Source organism: Aplysia californica, unplaced genomic scaffold (assembly GCF_000002075.1).
Source record: "Aplysia californica isolate F4 #8 unplaced genomic scaffold, AplCal3.0 scaffold00014, whole genome shotgun sequence".
Classification (NCBI taxonomy): Eukaryota; Metazoa; Mollusca; class Gastropoda; order Aplysiida; family Aplysiidae; genus Aplysia; species Aplysia californica.
Genome location: NW_004797284.1, coordinates 1,620,400 through 1,640,741, shown reverse-complemented (window position 1 = coordinate 1,640,741; position 20,342 = coordinate 1,620,400). Strand labels below are relative to the sequence as shown.

The 20,342-nt window shown below is 41.4% G+C and overlaps 1 protein-coding gene across 8 annotated transcripts in view; it reads left to right on the top strand.

Annotated features, from left to right (window-relative positions):
* The window catches only part of LOC101845664 (titin), a gene marked incomplete at its 5' end in the record, with an annotated part of 180,624 nt that overhangs the window by 136,990 nt on the left and 23,292 nt on the right, over positions 1-20,342 (top strand). For all 8 annotated transcript variants that reach the window (XM_035970907.1, XM_013085006.1, XM_013085002.1 and 5 more), the window contains 3 exon segments: positions 1,467-2,423; positions 6,717-6,749; positions 12,142-19,710. In XM_035970907.1, coding sequence (XP_035826800.1) covers positions 1,467-2,423; positions 6,717-6,749; positions 12,142-19,710 — 8,559 coding nt within the window.

Sequence of the window (20,342 nt, the reverse complement as noted above, 5' to 3'; positions counted from 1 at the left end):
CTCTTTCTCACGCACGCACACACACACACACGCACACGCACACACACACGCACACACACACGCGCATACCATGAAGTACAATAGAGTATGATTACTTTAATGTGGCCCTCCAAGTTTATTTACGCCATATGTCATAGCTCTGTAAGCCATAAGCTCCGAATTAATGGATGTGTCGAGAGATAGTGTGCCCCATTTGCTCATTAATTACAGACGGGAACAATCTCTGTTGATGGTCCTCAACTCATAATTACTCAGAAGAACTGGAATAAAACACTGTCATCATCTTTGCTCACCCGTTATCCTTGGGCAGCTGTGCTGGTATCATGCTGGGCTGTGGGTTTGAATCTGCCAGGGGGTGCTGTTAAACTTTTGATTCCAATTGACTGAGTGCTATCGGGGAAGGACATTTGGTCAGTGGTCCCAACTTTGTTCTAACTTTTTAACATTACTGAATTTTGAAAGTTGTCCTCCTCCCCCCCCCGTCAGAGATATTCCATTCATCACAAATCTGCCGCGTGACAGTACGCCCTTTAGTCACTCCTCTCATGATTTCATCCCGAAATTTGACAACTCCTTCATTCAAACTGACGTGGATTTTAGATCACTTCATTTACTCGCACTCCTTCTAAGAACTGAATTGTTTGCAACCATGACCTCGAAAGCTGACGCAAATGCTAGTTATTATTATTATCATTATTTTCATTACTTATATTATTATCATCATCATCATCGTTATTATTATTTTTATTATTATTATCATCAATGTTGCTAGCTGTTGTTGATGGTCACATTCTATAATATTACCTGTACTTTTTCTCTTATGTCTTTTATAAAAACTTTTCAACTACTCTGTTCTATTTTACTAATCTAATATAACTTGAAGATACTATCCTGTTCTCCTATAATCTCTTACGTTTGTTTGTCGCCTGGCGTCACTTTGAAAAGAATCCGAACCTACAGATGTAGTTTTACCCGTGTGTCATTGCTGTGAATTCCGTTTATAATTTCTGTCTCTTGAATTTTATGTCATTGTGAGAACAGGTGGCGTGTAGTGACAGCTATGTTAAGTGTCAGTATCTGTTACCTATGTTGTGTTTGTATGTCATCGTAGGCATTTAACATTGTGGTACGCCACAATAATATACAGTCTTAGGTGTCTTCTGGCTTTTAGTCAGTTGTCTCAAAGTGCTGTGGAGTTTATAGTTTATAGCTAGGTCAATGAATATAGCTTTGGCTGGAAGCAATATTTTATTTAGAAGGTCGTAAAGTTCAAACATAAAAAGATGAAGAGCTGGTGGGCTAACTGTGTATTGAATTGGCAGTCGGTCTCCATGCCCCGTTTTTTTAGATCGAGTGTGCAGTGGAGAGGCATTGGCGTGTTGTCGCCATTGTGTGCCCGTGTTGCTGGGTCAATGCGTGGTGTCGTGGTGCTGTATGTGTGCCTTGTTCTCTCTGTTCCCCAACAGTCTTTGATGCTAGCGTAGCGCCCGGGGAGACGTACTACGAAGAAGTGAGAGAGGACGGCACCATAGTCCGCCACCGAAAGTTTACCACCGGGGGGGACCAGAGCAAGCGGATGGAGCTGGTGCAAGAGGAAGGACCTGCGCGGGAGGAGACAGAGGTGGAAGACCACGAGGAGATACTGCCTGACGGGACTGTCCATCACACACACAAGGTCCGGCGCCATTCGTTGAAGAAGATCAGGAAAAGTTTGAGGTCCGAAGATGGCCAGGAGAAAGTGACTGAAGATGTTGAAGAAGTACCGGGAAGTTTGAGGGAAGACATTGTGGAAACGTTTGATGAGCCCCCGAGACGAGTGCATGAGGAAGAGGAAATCGAACAAGTCCTGGAAGATGGAACCAAAGTCCACAGAAAACTTATCATGAACAGAATGGTCCACCACATGAGAACCCACCAAGAATCATTTGATTCCGACCACGGACACCAAGAGGAAGATTTTGAAATTGATGAAGTTATACCTGGGACAGAGTCAACATTCATGGCGCCTATTGACTCTGACAGTAGTTCTGATGATGACTATGTGCGGACAGAGGGTCACACGGAGGGAGACTTTGAGGAGGAAACCAAAGTCTTGGATGATGGGACGGTTGTCACCAGCACTCTCCTCACAGCAGAGACCAAAAGAAAGACTCTCTCTCGCTCAGGCTCTATTGAAGAAGAGTTTGTGGATACCCGCGTTGAAGAGGAGGCCATATGCCCAAGCCCTCGTCCTCGCTCACCTGCCGACCCATATAACGTGAGCGGAAAGGATGTTGTACGGAAGACCACAACAAGCGCCCATGTGGAGGAGTCTGTGGAGGGGGATACAGTGGAACGCTCTCTGGAAGTCGTGGAGGATATGCTTGCTAAGGGTGCCCTCGCATCCCCCCCGGAGTTCATGGAAGAAGATGATGATCCGGAAGGTAAAGATTAGAGCCCCTAGAGAGTTGTTTCCCTTAACCTAGAGGGCTGTACTTCACCAGTATCAGGTAGTTTGTAGCCTTGTTTGCACAATCGCATGTCTTGAGGCTGCTAGTTTAAGTTGTATGTTTCACCAAGAAAGTTAAATGCCTAAAAATATTAATCCAACTATGTTGTAGAAGCAAGAAGTTTCAGCTTTTTTTTTTCTAATACGAAGAGGTTTGTGACAATTGCAAGGAAAATCATGCCTTATGGCTGAGGTGTGGCTTTTCATTATTACTAAAAGACGGTTGGTTAAGTAAGGCCTTTATGTCTATGTAGACAGTTGTCACCACAAGCAGGGAAACTCATACCATGGTTGTATTTTTGTGTGTTAGTGTCTGAGTATTCTTGCCGTGTCCTACCCATTTCCTGCTTTATTATGTTGTTCACATTATTAGACATAGTTTTCTTGTCTGTTTGGGGATTTTGCGTGGTGTGGTTTGTTCGCTTCTCAATAGTACATGCGTGGTGGAAACCTTTAACATCTTCAATGTTATTGGCTAGTGTATGTTGCGCATGATTTATCAAATGTCCGTGGAACTGCTCCGTAAAAGTGCTATGAAGGTTTTTGTTTTCTATCCACATTGTTTAGCCAAAGTAACCTCTACGGCTGAGTGTTTACTTTTGCCCCAGCTACTGTTGTTATTATCCTATCCCAAAATACTAATCATGTATTCATGATGAAATTAAAGAAAGGTGCGCAATGGTTGTCTGGGTGGTAAAAATATGCTGTGGAATTGTTTAGCTTAAACTTTTGAATATTTAAAATTTTTATACTTTATAGTTTCGGAGAAAAATGTTTGATGATAATCATTTCTTTTTCCTCGTAGGTTCTTAAAGTATTGTTTAGAATTTCCATGGTAATTAATTAACCAGTAACCTCGATTTCTTTAGCAGTTTTAGAAAATGTTATTAGTTCTCATTTTTAAAAAAAGTGTACATGGGCAGGTTATGAGGCCGTATTGAGAAGGATTTTTTTTGGCTGGAATATGGCTCCGCTTGAGACATGCAAGAACGTACGGTTGTCCATCCCCCTCCCCCACGATCTTTCATGTTCTGTTTGCTCTGGTGCTATGTTGTAAAAGTTTGGCCCATTGCGAAAAGTCCTGATTTCCTGTGAGCCAGTTGATTGTAACCAGCTGGAACGCTTCGATGTGGTGAACACTGAGGTTTATCCAATATATTTAAAGTGTAGGGTTTCACTATTTGTTACTTATCTACTCTAAGGAACTTAAAGTGTAACAAGCAATCTTCTTTTGGAAATGGTGAAGAGGAATACAATTTGTAGATGACTGAATTAGTTTCTGAAAACTTCTGACTTTATACTTTTTGTGGTTTGTTATTTATGTAAATTATCATATCTGGGTGATTTATTTTTTTTAGGTGCTTATAAAAAGTAATGATTAGCAGTGACGCTTTACGTCTTTCCATCTGCACATGATACATCTAACGTCAAATTTAACAATTTTTCAAATTCTACATAAAAAGGAAAGTTTCTCTTTATGTATGACACCTGACTCTTCTTTCACTATTCTTAAAAGTGCACTTTACCAAAAATTCCAGCACCTTTTCCAAAACTGAAAACTCAATATAAAAGACAATAACTAATGTCCTTTTTCTGTAACAGTGACTATCCATTACTTCTCAAGATTAATATTCCCCACTGAGACCTGCTCCCTTCTCTTCGACCAACGACAACATATTTTGAATTGTCTCTGAAAACAGATGCATTCAGCTTCAAATTGTCGATGACAAACGACAACCTTAACTTCAAATATTCGATTACAGTAGACGAATTCACTTTCCCAATAATTTTTCCTGACAACTGACCTATCCAACATCCTAGACAACTGACCTATGAAATTTCCAATTACCCTACCCCTGACAACTTGCAATTACTTCTGACGACTGCCATAATTTGCAGAATGTCGCGAACTGGATGACACTGGCCTAGCCAAACGTCAGGTGACAAAGATCACATATTACGCTGACGATCTCAGCAAGTCAGGTGGGCTGTAACCAGACAATGCTGCATGCCCTCCAGTGTGTGTGAAGCTGCCCCGCCCCACCCTCATCCTCACCCCTATCTTTCAACTATCCTTTTGCCCTAAATTAAGTCGCTTTCTTCTCCTCATAGGAGTGTCACTTGTTCAGGCTTATCCCGAATTACAAAATCGTCAGTTTTTCTGTATAATCTAATTGTAAAGACCCCAGTTTTTTAAAAATGTTGAGCTGGTTTATTATCAAATTAATAGAGGCCACAGTTTTTCAATGATAGATGTTTCATAAGCTACATATGCCCGACTTTCAAGTTTCTGATGTTGTGGCATCTGATATATGACTGTGCCACTTTGCGAGCAAAAGACAGTTCAGTCCCCTCCAGGGGAAGGTGTCTTGTTTAGTGTCCCTGTCTTTCTGCTGGGATGCAGTCTACCATACAACCCAGGGTGGCCCTGAGAGGAGGGTCGATGCAGCCCGCCTTCTTTTAGATGCTAATTGTGTCGATGGGGACATAAAATATATAAAGTCAAGTGCGATGTCACCTTGTTTTTCTGAATGCAATCCTGTAAGTTATGAAAATATGAAATGTATCGATATATCAACATGGCACTCCTGGTAAAATCTTCACTCTAATTTCTTTTGTCCTTTGATTAACGCAAAACTATAGTATAGATGTAGTGGGTAGATCAAAGAGGACTTTTGGAAAGTTTCTTTTCTTTCCCCTTCTCTTTTTGCCTTTCTGTAGAGTTTGGTAGTTTGAATGTAGAGTTTTGCTGTAGACTGATGAAAGCTTCTTTTATTTTCCTGTTGTTGATTTTTTTTGGGGGGGAACATTTTCTACCATAAACAGTGTGGAGATTACTTACAGAATATACAATTTTTGTTTGTTTCTGTTATCTTTGTTTTACTTTAAATAACCGGTGAGGGTTACTTTGATTTAAATATTCTGGAGCTTATTTTCAGCTATTACTTATTTAATTAATAAAAAAATTTGTAGACTTATTTTGGAACTAACTGTTAGTCTAACAGCTTGGTATTGTAAAATGTAATTGATTTTTAAAAAAAAGAAAGCTAACTTTTTTCACTGCACTTAATAGAAAGCTTGTTATTGTACTTTGAAGCTCGACTGAATTTCTGAAAGAGTTCAAAACAAAAAGGCAACATTTTGTGTGTTACTGTAGGCTAACTTTTCTTGCATGTAGGTATTGTGACTTCTTTCTCACTTTGTTTAAGGACAATGCACTTTCAGAGATTGTTAGTCTGCTGTTCTTTCAATACTGCATGAGTTCTGTTTTGTCTGCAGTGATCTGTTAATGTGTATGAAAGTTAACTTTTTGATGCATCTTTCGAAAGTGCTTGTGTTATGGTTTGTATAGGTTAAGTTTGTGAAAAGTTGAAAGAGTTTGGAGTTCCTATGTGTGTGTGTGTGATGGTGTGTGTATGATCGTGTATGTATGTGTGTGTTTGTGCGAGTGTGTGCCTGTGTATATGTGTATGTGTGTCTGTGTGTGTGTGTGCATGTGATTGGGCTTGTCTGTGTATGTATGCATTTGTATCAGAGAGAGAGAGAAAGAGAGAGAGAGAATAAAATAATAATAACACCTTTAGAAGTATTCATTCCACAAATGAGGTTTAACGTTCTCCTAGGTGCATATTATGAGGTTATTGCTACTCTGAATACAGACATAAGGCAGGCTAGATTTTAAGGTCACCTTTTAAAAAACTCATTAATGTTTCCACTTTGTTCATTATCATTTTATTTATTTAGATTTGTGTAAGTCTAAACAAACAGGGGGGAAAATGGTAAAGGTATGATACATCTGGATGTGACACACTTATGTGGTACTGTGTATTAATATGTTGTAATTTCCAGCTGCCGTTATGGTTTATGTAATCATCATTGCTTTGTGTATTTCTGTGTCCATGCACTGTCCTTATTTTCAGATCATGATGTTGGTCACCCCGATGCGCCCGGTTCCACAAAGAGGCACCTTTTACGTCCCTTTCTAATTCTTATAATTTTCTTTCAGCTTTAGCTCTATAGAATGATTCCTGCGTCATCTTTCCTCATGATTTTTACAGTCTGGGATCAACCCAGTCTCTGCCGGTCCCATGATTCTCCTCATTTTCAGATAGACCATTATGTCTAAGACTGTGTTTTGAATGAACAATTGAAACACTCAATTTTTTCACAGATTTTGGATATATTTATTATCTTTTCCTCTTTTACCCCCCTTCCCTTCCACTACTAGCCACTCAAGGATTCCCTTCCTCTGCTGATAAAGGTACTATACTGCTGTGTGGCAGTGTTTGACGTCCTTTTGTTAGCTGCTGGTTTCTTTCACTTTTCATTCATATTCACATGATGTTGTCTCGATCACGTGGTGAATTCAGCCTAATTTTGCAGAGCATGTGATGAATCCATCATGTCATGATGTTATTTTATCATGTGATGAATTCGCCATGATGTTGTCTTCATCACGTGATGTGTTCATCATGATATTGTCAAGACCACGTGATGTATTCATCTTGTTGTTGTTTCCCATCTTATGATGATTTTCGTCCCCCAGTTTTTTCATCTTCTGTGATGGCTTAGGTTTCTGTTTTCTCCGTCCAGTGTCTCTGAGGCCATGTAGTGTGATGATCACTCAGTGTCTTCTGGAATGTCTCTGACTGTTGTGCTTTGATCTCGTGGTAGAACAAATCGTCTGTATTTGCTTTTTTGTATTCGATTAATCATGTCTGATGATTATATCACCTAATACTTTTTTGGCAGATGATTTTATTTCGGAAATGTTTCAAGAGAAAACTTATTTTTATTTTGATTACAGAGAAGACACATTTTATTTTGTTTACAAAGGAGATACATTTTTATTTTGTTTGACTGCAATGTAAATGAAATGAGCATAATGTTTACCTTTTGAAAAATGGCTTTTTATGCTTTAAGTGTTTACTACAGGTAGCATGTTAAGGAATATTTCTTTACTGTTTGATTATTCTCAAAGACAATTTTTCCAAAGACATTTTAAATGTGAAGTGCATGCAGTCTAAACAAAAGGAAAAACGAAAACTTTGTTTAAGCACTCCTATATAAGTTGCTGTGTATTTTATCTGTCTTGACGTTCTTGTTTTTGAGTAAGTGATGCCTTTTGTTTTGTCTTTTTGCTTTATTTTGAATAAAGTCAAGGGGCAGAAATGAAGGGAAGTCTGCACATTGATAGTAACTGTTCCTTATTTTGAAAAAAAAAATTGTAATGAAATTCGCTAATTTCCATATCATTGGTGAAATTTTTTCGACATGTAAGTTCATCAAAAGAGATTATGAGAGACAGAAATGTTTTCTACTCTCAAATGCTTTCTATTTTCCTGTTTAAGTCATTGGTAAAACTATCGTTTCTTCTTGTCAAAGCTTCATGGCCCTGAACAGGGCAAAAGCCCAGAAAATTTAGTCGATTTTATTTTACTGGAATTACTGCCATTTTGGAAGCTTATTTTTAGAGCTACGGTAATTGTGAAGAATCTTCGAAAAGAGGAAAATAAATGAGTACAGAATAGAAGTATATTTGAACATTTTGGACATTGTTATTTTGTTCATGAATAAGCATTTTGTCCTGTATCTGAAGTTTCTCAAGTTTCAAGTTGTAAAATATAGAGACAACATTATTATCTCATATGAGCTGTGAGATCAGGTCCCTTTGTTTCCAATAAAAAAAAAAAAGCCTCTGAACTTAGTGCTTCACCTCTTTACTTAAATTTTTGTTCGTATACATTTTTAAAACTTGTGTTAGGCTGCTTTCAGTTGATCTTTTTTTCACTGCTTTGAGTGTTTTTACTTGAATGTCTTCTTTGTCCTTGGCTTTTCAAGTTTATCATCCCCATCCTACAGGTTCTGGAAAAAATGTTTTTCTTTTAAGTTATTAAAACATTTTAAAAAATCTATTTTGCAGTCATTCATTTTGTTTTTCTTCAGAAAGTACATTCATACCTCCCTGTTTCTTGAGTGTGTAATCTTGATACCAACCTAAATTTTGTATCCCCCCCCCTTTCAAAAGGGCTAGGTTTTCTTCAACCTCTTACCCCCATTTTTCAATTCCAGCAATGCATTGTGCTTATCGAAAGGAATTTCATTGCAATAGATGTTTGCCCGCAAGGAACAGCTTGCTTATTCTGACCCCTACCCCGCCCACCCTTTCCCCCTTCTTCCCCTTCCCGTCCTTTATCCACACTATCCAAAAAAGATTGTTTTTAAAACCCACCTTTCCTCCCCTTCCCTTAAAGGTTATTGACTGAATTTGGTGTTCGTTGAGCTAGAGCTCTTATATTCCAAAGTACCTGTCAAATATGCTGGTATTTCAGTCTATTTCCACTCTAGTATTAATAGTTGTCTTTAACCGCCCCGAGTGCAAAGTGATCATTTGGGTTTTCGTGTATCATTCACTCATTTACATACATATTATTTTTGTCAGTCATCTCAACTATTGATGTGCACTAGGTGTATTTGTTTTTCAGTATTTTTATGCCTAATTTTCCCATTGTGCTGCCATTGTGACTGAGTGTTGTTTCAGTTTAGTTGAAGCGCTGTAGCTTTATAAGGGCTGATTATGACGAGTATTTCGTCATGGCGATGTAGTTGCATGGACTCCCCTGCCCTGTCGCACCCATTCTCTCCCTTGCTGTCCGGACATCAGGTAAATATTCACGTTATCACCTCAGTGTGTTCTGTGTTCTTCTTCTCCATTGTGGTGAATTTGTCGTCATGTTACGTTATTAATAGACTTATACTTCCACCAAGAAGGGAAGAATAAAGGTAGAAAATTCTTTGGCATACATAATATAATACATGTACTTTATTCTCTCTATCTTGTCTTACTCAATGCATCTGTTATTTTAACGCGATGATAGTGGTCTTTCAACAGTGTTCCTTGTGCCTGTGGTTTTTTAATTGTTAACACTGGTTTAGTAATTTTACTGTTCTTCTTAATAAGTACCAGTGGTCTCATCAATTGATGTTTGCTAGATCTATATGCGTCTTATTCTTAATCAACATCACTTTTCTTAGCTCTGTTCTTCATATAGTATCTTAATTGATTCCTCTGTTGTTAGTTAATACTATGGTTTTTCTAAGTTATAAACCTGAGTTCGTGTTAATTGTTTCTACTGTTCTCAACACCACTGCTAATGTCTTGAGAAATTTCTGTTGTGGGATGATAATACTGATTTGAGGCTAAAGAGTCAATATAATATTGTCATGATTCCTCTTTATATCCGAGGAGTGTTTTTCTCCTTTGCCCTGTAAACATTATGCTTTTTTAAAAAAAAAACAAAGTTGTGGAAATTGGCTTTGGTTTTCTCAGTAAACTTCTCAGAATTGCATAGATTATAATGGGGACAGCTGTTGCGACTGAATTTCCTCTTGAAACCATAACGATAATGAGGCATTTCTTTTTTCATTGATTCAAAGTTCAGTTATAAGGCTCTAGTCTATGTATGTGTGGTTCTATTCCGATGTCTTTTATTCTGATATTTACTGTAACTTTTCTGTGTTGTACATTTTTCTGGAAAACTGAAGTAATGTACATATGTATTGCCTGTCTCCTTTTTGTTGAATACTTGAAAATACATATCTTTCTAACTCCTCTGTTTTTCTCTAATCCATACATAAATAATCCAGGTAATTTAGCACTACCCATGTCTATCTTCGCCATGCTCATTGCCATTGCACTTGGCTGTCCTTCTCATGCTTTGTTTAGAACATTCCGCTCTTTTGAAGCCTTAAAAATCTATTTCTCTTTTCATCAGTATGTCTACGTTTTACACTCTGCCCTTTTGTCTGTCTGCTGTCTGTGTGTATGTGTCTGTCGGTCTGTTTGTCTCTCTCTCTCTCTCTCTCTCTCTCTCTCTCTCTCTCTCTCTCTCTCTCTCTCTCTCTCTCTCTCTCACACTCTCACTCTTACTCTCTCTCTCATTCACTCACACACACACACACACACGTAAACTCTCACGCACGCACACACTCTCTCTCTCTCACACACACACACACACACACACACACACACACACACACACACACACACACACACACACACACACACACACACACACACACACACACACACACACACACAGGCTCACACACACGCACTCATGTGCATGCACACACAAATACACGCACACACACACACGCACACACACACACACACCCCATCTCCAACTTCTTTCCCCCCTCCTTTCCAAAAGAATGTTATTTCAATTTGTTACAAGTGCTGTTTTCTATTTCACCGAGAACGGCATCCATGCTATTCATGCAGTGCCTCTGTTTATGGCCCACCATACATTTTTGCAACTCTTTGCTCAGGTCTCATCTATCTCAAACAAACTGCTCAACTGTTTTACTGTTTTTGCGAGGATGTGATAACGCCGTGTCAACAGACGAATATTGCACTCCCATCAACTTTCCCATTTATTTTAGTAAGGATCATGAGTTCCATGAAACAATTGCCCTGCCTCCTAAATGAACTAAATTTTATTGATGGGGGTATAAAAAAATATTTACTCATAAAAAAAATCCAACAACAGTTGGGTCCCTTTACAAACGCTGTCAGTGTATACTCGTGCTGAATCAGTTGTGAAAGAGCTCATATTCATGTGTCTTAGATACAGTACAGTCTTTGCTTCTACGCCATGGCGTTCATTCATTCACTGCTGTCTGTGTCCACTTCTCACATGCTAGCCTAGACCCTCGCCCATCTCCTCTCCTCCGCCACCGTGTCAATGTCCATCTTACTGCTGCTTGCACAAGCCACATCACTACTGATAATCTTAATGATTACTCCCCACCAAGAATACGTTGTTTTCCCTGAGACGTGGTCCATTCATATATTATTTTCCCACTACGTAATAGCCCTACATTTTCTCAAAATATGAGGCTTTTACTTTTTCTCTCAATGTTATCGTTAACTTTTTTTCCGAGCTGTTACTTTCATGTGTTACCAAAGCATAGTAGTCTCATAGTTTGTGAGACAGAAGAGCGCCTCTCATTTTCTCTAGACGGAACTTATTCATATCTTTTCTTTCAAAACAATTTCATATTTAAGGACTACATCATAAATGTAAAATGCATGTTTGTTCCCATCTGTGGGAACTTTGCGGAGCTGAACGCATGCAGACCATTATCATTATTGGTGTTTCAGATGGTGTCTCTATTTACTAAGCTTTAAGTTGCATTTTCTATTCCATCACGATAAATTGGGAATAATTGTGAACGGCCCCAAGTTGTTTTCAGTTAGCAGCGATATATTGTGTACTTTCTCGTGCATTTTTTCAGTGAATACTCGGTTTAAGTGTAATTGACTTTTGTTTAGCTGCCGTTAGATTTCGTTTGACCTATAGTGTAATCATTACGGTTCAATATTGAGACTCGCTATATTTCCAGAGTTTTTCTTTCTACTTATGATATTCATGTACTCTTTATTTTGCCCAGGAGCCCCCACAGCTTGGGGGCGGGAGCTTGAGTCTCTGTGTTTGTTTTTCTCAGACCCATATAGATTACGTTCCTTGGTTTCTTTGTTTTCTGCCCTTTCTTGTTTGGTCTTAGCTCAATGGGCGGGGCCGTTTACTAATACTCTGGTCCTCTCCCTCTTTTTTAACGCTTCTTTTGGACTGGCCCGGGCGCAACAGATAAACTACAGGATAAGGATAAGTTTTCTCTTGAAGAACAGGAGGAAGAGAGGAAAGAAGAGAGAATTTCAGTTACAGCAGAGCAGCTAGCTTCCACAGAAATTAGGTCTGAGTTCACTGAAACAAAGACTGAATTTTATGAGAGTAGAACTGAGGTTTCTGAAAAGGAAGAGAGAAGAGGAACCGATCGGGATGTGAGCTTTACAGAAAAAGTTGAGGTCCGAGAGACATTCAGAAGTTCAGAGCCCACTGAGTACCATGTGGCTGAAGAGAAAGTTCTTCAAAGCGAAGTTGTTACTGACCTTGATGAAGAGGAAGAGACATTTCTGGAGACTCGGGAGGAGTACATAAAAGACGATGAGAAAGAAGTGGTGGAGACGTTTGAAGATGCAGAACGGTATGAAGAATCTGGAGAGAAATTTGAAATGGCGAGAGAAGAGAGGCAGCCCCCGACTGTCGTCCAGATGGAGGAGGTGACGAGGTTTGGAGAGGAGGTAGAAGCAGTGGAAGAGCTGGAGAGAGAGGAGACGGTTGCGGTGCGAGCGGAGGAGATTCTTGTACCGGCCGAAGAAGCTGAGGTTCTCGTGGACGAAACTGTTCAAGAGGAAGACGTCAAAATGGTGGTCGCTGAGGTTGTTGAAACAAGTAGCCGTGAGGAGGAAGAACAGGTTGTGGAGGAGTATGTGGAAGACGTCCGGATGTGTGCTGACGTGAATACTGTAGAAACAACCCATGTTGAAGACTTGGCGATGACAGAACCTTCTGAAGATGTCCTAGTGGATGAGACCTCCGAGGACGTGGGGAAGTCTGTAGGTGATGTGGAGGAGAAGCCTACTGGCTTGACAGACGAGTCGCCCATTACAGATCCAAAATACACATCTCTTACAGACCCGCTAACTCAGGATCTGGTGAGAGAGAAGGTGGAGACGATAGAGGAGGTTGTAACACATATGGAGAAAAGGTACGAGTTTCAGGAAGAGCACACTCGTGAGGAGTTTTTGGTTGAGTCCCAGGAAGAAGTCAAGTCTGAGCGCAAAGAGTCTCGAGAACATATGGAGAAAAGGTACGAGTTTCAGGAAGAAGACGCTCATGAAGAGTTTTTGGTCGAGTCCCAGGAAGAAGTCAAGTCTGAGCGCAAAGAATCTCGAGAGGAGTTTATGGGACGAGAGTACAGAAGTGACTACACAGAGGACATGAGCGAGACCACACAAGACTTTTCTGAGATCAAAAGCGAACTCGTGGAGTCACTAGAAAGTCAGTACGACATCGATTCTCACAGAGACTTTGACACAGACCGTGATCAGCCTTCTGAGAGTCGTGAACAGGATCGGGATGAGATTGAGCCTGCCAGAGAGCCCGAGGCTTACAAGGACGACGTTGCTGGGGACAAGTATGTCGAACTAGTGCAGACTCCTGATGATACGGAGACTCCAAGAGAGATTGTCATCGAGGCTGTAAGTCACATGAGAGTTGAGAATGAAGGGCAGCATTTTGCTGTCACGTCTGTGGTATCGGAAACCTTTGAAGACCAACGAGAGGGGAGAGGAAGTGAGATGGAGGTTATTGATGATGTCAAAGAAGAAACCACTTTGTTAGATTCTGACGTGGGTGAAGTTAAAGTGGCTGAAGAGCCTGAGCCTGCAGATGAAATACCTGATGTGCTGGGGGTTGAAGAAGAACATCTCGTTGAGGAGACAGTGGAGAGGGTGACAGGAGAAGAAGCTGAAGTTACCGAGGCCGTTCAGGAGTTTCAAAGTGATGTAGTGTACGATGAAGAAGACAAAGAAAACATTGAGCCTGCAAGCGCCATGGATGAGGGAGACGAGTATGGGACGAGTCTGCCTCCGGAGTCGTGGCGTGGAGCGATGGCTCCATCTGTGCTCCGGGCCCTGGATCGGGGAATAGATGAGGAGTTGGATAGTATCGCGGCCACTGCGGGTAGCGATGATGGTGCTGATGATGAGGACGACCGAGAGAGGGCCTTGGTCTCTGGGGAGATATCCGACGAAAAGACATCGGATGAGAAGTGTGATGGTGTTGATGAAGACGAGGAGGAGGGAGCGTATGATAGAGGCTTTGAGCCTGCAGAAGATATGGGAGAGAAAGAAGACCACCAAGAAGCGTTAGATGATAGGAATGTGGAGGAACCCTTCATCAGTTATGAGGTCAGACAGAGTGAGATTAAGGTTTCTTCTCTGCCAGAAGAGGAAAAGAAAGAAATCCAAGAAATAGTCAAAGAAGAAGTTCATGAGACATTCGCTGAGTCTGAAGATCACCAAGCTATGGCATCAGTGCCAGACGAAGAAGAAGAAGTGATCGAAGCTTTCACAGCCTCTCAAGCTAAGCAAACCAAAGCTGGCATTTACGCTCTCCCAGACGAAGAAGAGAGTGAAGTGGAGGAAGAGAAAGATATAGTGGAGGTGAAAGAAGAGATGAGAGCTACGTCAACAACGAAGGTGTCTCATACATTTACTCAGGAGTTGTATGAGGAACATAACGTATCGGAGTCTCAGAGGATTGTGCCCGCGGATGACGTGGACTCTCACGATGGAAGGAAGGAGACTGGCGTTTCCACTTTGCCAGATGAGGAAGAAGATGAAGTGGAAGAAGTCACCGGGCAAGATGCTGTTCATGAATTTGAAGTAAAAGAAACATTGGTCGGAGTTTGCTCTGTCCCAGAAGGTGAGGTTGAGGAAACGAGAGATTTTCTAGATGGTGGTGTTGAAGATGAAGATGATGAGGATGAGGAAACAGAGAGTATGGAAATACCTGCCTTTGGTTCTGGGAGAGGGGGTGAAGATGAACTTAGTGAAGATGAAATGAGCCGACATATTGAGGATGATACAGCTGACGATCTGGCCGAATTTGAAGAAACAGAGAAAGCCATTGAAAATGGGTTGCTAGAAAAGGAAGATGCTGAGGATGAACTGGAAAAAGAACAGTCTTATCAGACATCTGAACAGTACTCCGAGAGTGTACACTCTACTGTTGTGCATGAGTACAAGTTTGAAACTCGTATGGAGAGCCTTGTATCACCACCACAAGTTGATGAAGAAGATCTGGCTGTTGGAGGTGCCGCGGCCGATGATGAAGAAGCTTGGGAATTCCTTGACCAGACGGAACTCACTTCTGAGGAGCTGGCCCAAGCGTCCACCCTGAGAATGGATGGAGATCAGGAAGATGAGGCAGAAGCTCTTCACCACCCTGACGATGAACGTGTGGGGGAACAGCAAGAAGGAACCGAGGACTATGGGAAAAGAGACAGTGTGGACATAGAGAAAGAGATTTCTTCTGAGGGACAAGTGGAGTACTCAGACTTCTTGGCAGAGTCTCAAACTGAGGAGGAAGATCAGTTCAAAATGACTGAAGATTCAGGTAGATTGGCCAAAGTCCATGATGAAAATGTGACTGAGGAAGAAAGGAAGATCCCCGAAGAGGCAGTCGAAGAGAGGCAAGAATCTGTTGAAATGAGACAGAGTTTTGATAAGGATATGGAGATATCTGAAGTGGAAGTTGTGAGTGTGACTGAAGAAAACACAGGGTTTAAGTTGCAGAGTGTTGATGATGGTCTTGCAGAACTGGCCCAGGATGAAATGGAAGGCACACCTGTTGAGGTGGAAGTGCGGAGATCCACAGAGTCATCTGAGGAGACAATGGTTCGTGAGGGGGAGCTGAGGGAGTATCAGCTTACTGAGTCTGAGACGAAAATAACTGCTCATCAGAAAGTACTTATTGAAACACGTATGGGATCCATTGAAATTGAAGAAATGGATGAGTCAGAAATGGCAAAAGAATTTGATACTGTCAGGGAATCTAGAGAGCAAGAGTTTTCTGAGCTTCAAGAGACCAAAGAGACGAGGCAGCAAGTTGAAGAAACATTTGAAGAGTACCAGATGACGGAGACCAAGAGTGAACAGAGTACTTTGGAGGAGTTTACGGAAATGTCATCTCAGCAGTTGTACTCCAAGGAAGAAACTGTGTCTGGTGAAGAGCACTATGCTCACACAGAAGAAATTGAACAAGAAACTCTTCTTATCCCGAGTCTTCCAGATGTGCCTCAACAGAGTCCGCACGTTTCCTCAGATGAAGATGAGGGAGACAAAGATAATGAGGCTGATGAGTTGGAAGAAGAAAAACTAACGACACAGGAGGTTGTGGATTTGAAGGTTCAAAAGGACGAGTCTGAATCTATCTCTGAAAAACCGATTGGCTCATCACCAGAAGAACAGGAGGAAATTGAGGACTATGTTGTTGAAGAAGAAGAGCTGGATGTGGATGAAGAACTTGATCAAGAGATAGAAGAACAAGATCAGCTTACTGCTGCCCTAATTTCCCAGATTTCAAGGGCAGACAGCGAGGAAGATGAAGAAGATGGCGTTGACTTAGAGGAAGAACAGCTTGAATTGACAAGACAGATGGACTCAAAATTTGTCACCGACCTCCAGGAGAGCCATCACCTCATCACAGAGTCATCTCTGGAAAAGATTACAGAAAGGTCAACTGACAGCGAAATGACCAAGAGTCAGGAGATATCAGATTCCATCTTGGAAGAAAGAGTGGATAAGTCGCCCAGAGATGACGGGGATGGTGGACAAATGCTTATGGAGAAACTGGACACAGACACAAAAGATACGCCTTCAACAGAGGAAGGGGACTACTCAATGAAGACTGAGCCATCTCTGAAAGAACTGAAAGAAGAGGAAGAAGAGGAGGAAAGAAAAATGTTGGAAGAAATGGAACGTGATGAAGATGTGAGTTCTGCTTTTGAAAAGTATGAGCATGAGCCTGAAGTCTCTATTGCAATTGATGCCAAAGTTGGAGAAGTAGCCGAGTATGATGTGGATATTGACAAGGCATTTGAAAAATATGAAGATGAGCCTGAAGTCTCAGTTCCCATTGATACCAAAATAAAATCATTGGATGAGTCTGAAGAAGAGACCAAGGAAGATAGCATTGAAAGGGCTGAGGAAACATTAGAAGTGGCTGCTGTTTCTGTAGACCAAATAGACTCTGCACAGGAATCGGCTGACATGGTCTATGGGGAAGAGCCAATAATTCTAGAGCATCAGGAGAGGGAGATTCCGCAAGGAATTGAAACTGTCGAAAGTGTGGAGGATGAATTGTACAAGTTGGAGCAAGAAGAAGAAGCTTTAGATAAACAACTGGAAGCCTTAAAAGAAGTAGAGACTCAAGAATTGCTCTTAGAAAAGGAGCAAACTGCTGAAGAGCATTTAGAGACCACGGAGGAGAGTTTAGAGGTTACCCGAGAAGATACGGAAGTTCATTATGCAGAGGAGAAGACTGTTGAGACAAAGGAAGTTGAAGAGTATGAAATTGAACTCAGTAGGGCAATTGTACAAGAGGCTCTACATACAAGTATCGAGACCACTCGAAGGCTTGACTCGGAGAGAGAAGAGATGCAGCAGCAGATTGTGGAGGAAGAAAAGGAGCAGGTGGAGGTTGTGCCTAGGTCAGGCATCATGGCTGAGATGCAGGAATTAGAGGAACAACAAGCGAGGGATGAAGTCATGTCGGAAGATGACCTGGACGATGACCACTATGATGATGAAGAAGGAGATGAACCTGAGCTTGAGGATAGAGATATCTCTCAACAGCTGGCCGAGGATTTGGAAGCTCATGACATATCTGAGGCAGGGGATGAAGTGATACCTGATGAAATGGTGCAATCAGTGGACAGGATTGAAGAGTTTGTAGTAGAAGAAAGAGTGACATCTAGTGCCCCTGTAGAAATGACAAGATCTGTTGATCACATTGAAGAATTTGCTGAACAAGAAAGAGATACCAGTATTCCCCCTGTGGAAATGACGCAGTCAGTGGACAGAATTGAAGAGTTCACTGAAGAAGAGAGAGATACAAGCATTCCCCCTGTAGAAATGACGCAGTCAGTGGACAGAATTGAAGAGTTCACTGAAGAAGAGAGATATACAAGCATTCCCCCTGTAGAAATGACGCAGTCAGTGGACAGAATTGAAGAGTTCACTGAAGAAGAGAGAGACACTGGCATCTCTGAAATGACGAGGTCTGTAGACAGGATAGAAGAATTTACTGTGGTGGAAAGGCAGACCGATGAATCTAGAAAACATGAGTTGCGAGAGAAAGACATTTTTGCAAAGGGATTCTGTGTTACACTGCATACAGAGTCACATGAGGATATAGAAGTTAAAGAGGAGACGCTTTTGACTTCCCACACAACTGTAGATGAGGCTGTTCAAGATGAGGAGAAAAAAGGGGAAGAAACTGACACCATTATCAATGATACATTTGTCGACAGGACAGAACATTTCTTGGAATTGATTCCGAATGTCATAATTGTTGATGGTGAAGGGAAAGATGGACCATACACAGCACAGACTTTTGGTGGAGGGTTTGGATTTAACGCCCTGGGTAGCATTGGACCCCGAATTGAGAGTGACTTTACACCGTCATCCTCAGACCAGCATATGAGAGGCGGATACGACCAGCCACAAGGACCTGTTGATGGACTCAATATGGGTTTACATCTCCCAAGGTCTCCATTTTATCCGACATCCTCTACAGAGGTTCAAGATCGATCGAGCTCTCCAAGCGACCTTGATGAGGAAATTACAGAAATGGAGCAAATGAAAAAGATGCAGCAACAGCAACAGCAGCAGCAGCCTCCTGTGTTCTCAGAGGACTCCAACCAAGAAGAGCTGATCATCTCTGAGGATGTAGCTCCCCAACAAGGGAGCCAAGTTTCAAGCAATTCCGACAGACATGAGACCTTCCATACACCGGCCTCTACCTTCATGTCCTCCAGTATCTCCGGGTCAGAGTACACGTCCCAGAGCGATGTAGACTACGTGCAAAGCGGGGAGACCACTGGGACTGGTTCGTACTTCACAGCACCCAGCGAGGTGATGAGCAGCTCCAGCTACACGGCTCAGAGTGAGACCATGACTGGCTCCGAGTGCACGATGACCGGCTCTGAGTACGACCAGGAAGGAGGTGATGCTGATGAGGAGTACGAGTCTGAAGGACGCATCTCCACTGACATTTCTCAACAAATCTTTATTGAGAGGACTGTCATCTCCAAGCGCATTGCTGAGGAGCCGTCGTCTGAAGACGAAGAAGCTGATTTAGAGATGGATCGACTTGACAGACCACCGTCACCTTCAGAGTTTACCCTCATTGCATCTCAAGATCAGGAGGGTTTGAACCGAGTGTTAGGCTTAACTTCTGAAGCATCATCATTAACATCATTAACGACAACCACTATCACTTCAAATAACACAGTGATTGAGACCACTCAGTATGATTCTCTCCAAGTCCAGAAAGACTCCGATATTGAAAAGGACAGCCTTCAAGGAGATGATGACGAGGAAGAAATCGAGCAAGAGGAAGACGAGGAGGACGATGAAGTGGAGGAGGACGATGATGACGGTGGTCGAATGAGCGTTGATGATCTTGTAACAGATCGGCCCCCATCTCCTTCAGACTTCACCCTCATCGCGTCACAAGACCAGGAGAGTCTGAACAGAGTCTTTGGGCTGGATACGGCACAGTCACCAGAGGAAGACAAGGATGAAGGTAAGATTTAGTCACATCATCTTTGTTGTTTTAAGATCATTTTTTTTTTCGCAAAAAGAACTGAAATCAATTTTTTATTTTATAGTTTCAAAATGTTGGTGTTATGTGGTAGAAATAACAATCAAACAATCAAAATAGCAAGTTCAATAGATGAACACTTTTACTGGTCATTGCAAAGCTGCACATTGTGTTGACACATGGTAATCATACTCTGCTCAAGGACGAAAGGCCACTAATCCAAAAGCTAACCACACAATGTGGTGCTCTAAAGGTCAAGAGAATTGTTTACTGGCCTCTAGGCCATGGGGGCCTCTCTGTATAGCTCTCATTTCCATTAAAGGCAACGCTCTTTAACCATAAAAGGTGGCTATAACAGCTCAGGTTCTATAGCTAGGAGATGGTTTCCTTTTGTTTTTGTTTTAGCAAGAAGATTTTACTTTGGATCGATGATGAGCCTATGATATAATATTGGATTAACGAAGAGCCTATACTTTACACTTGTACTTTAGAAAAGATACATATAGGCTGACTCACCAAACTTTTTTTTGTACTGATCAATACTTAATCATTAACATGCCCATCTCTGAGAAATGTTAAGTTATTTTCGTTTGTATTATATGACAAATTGAATA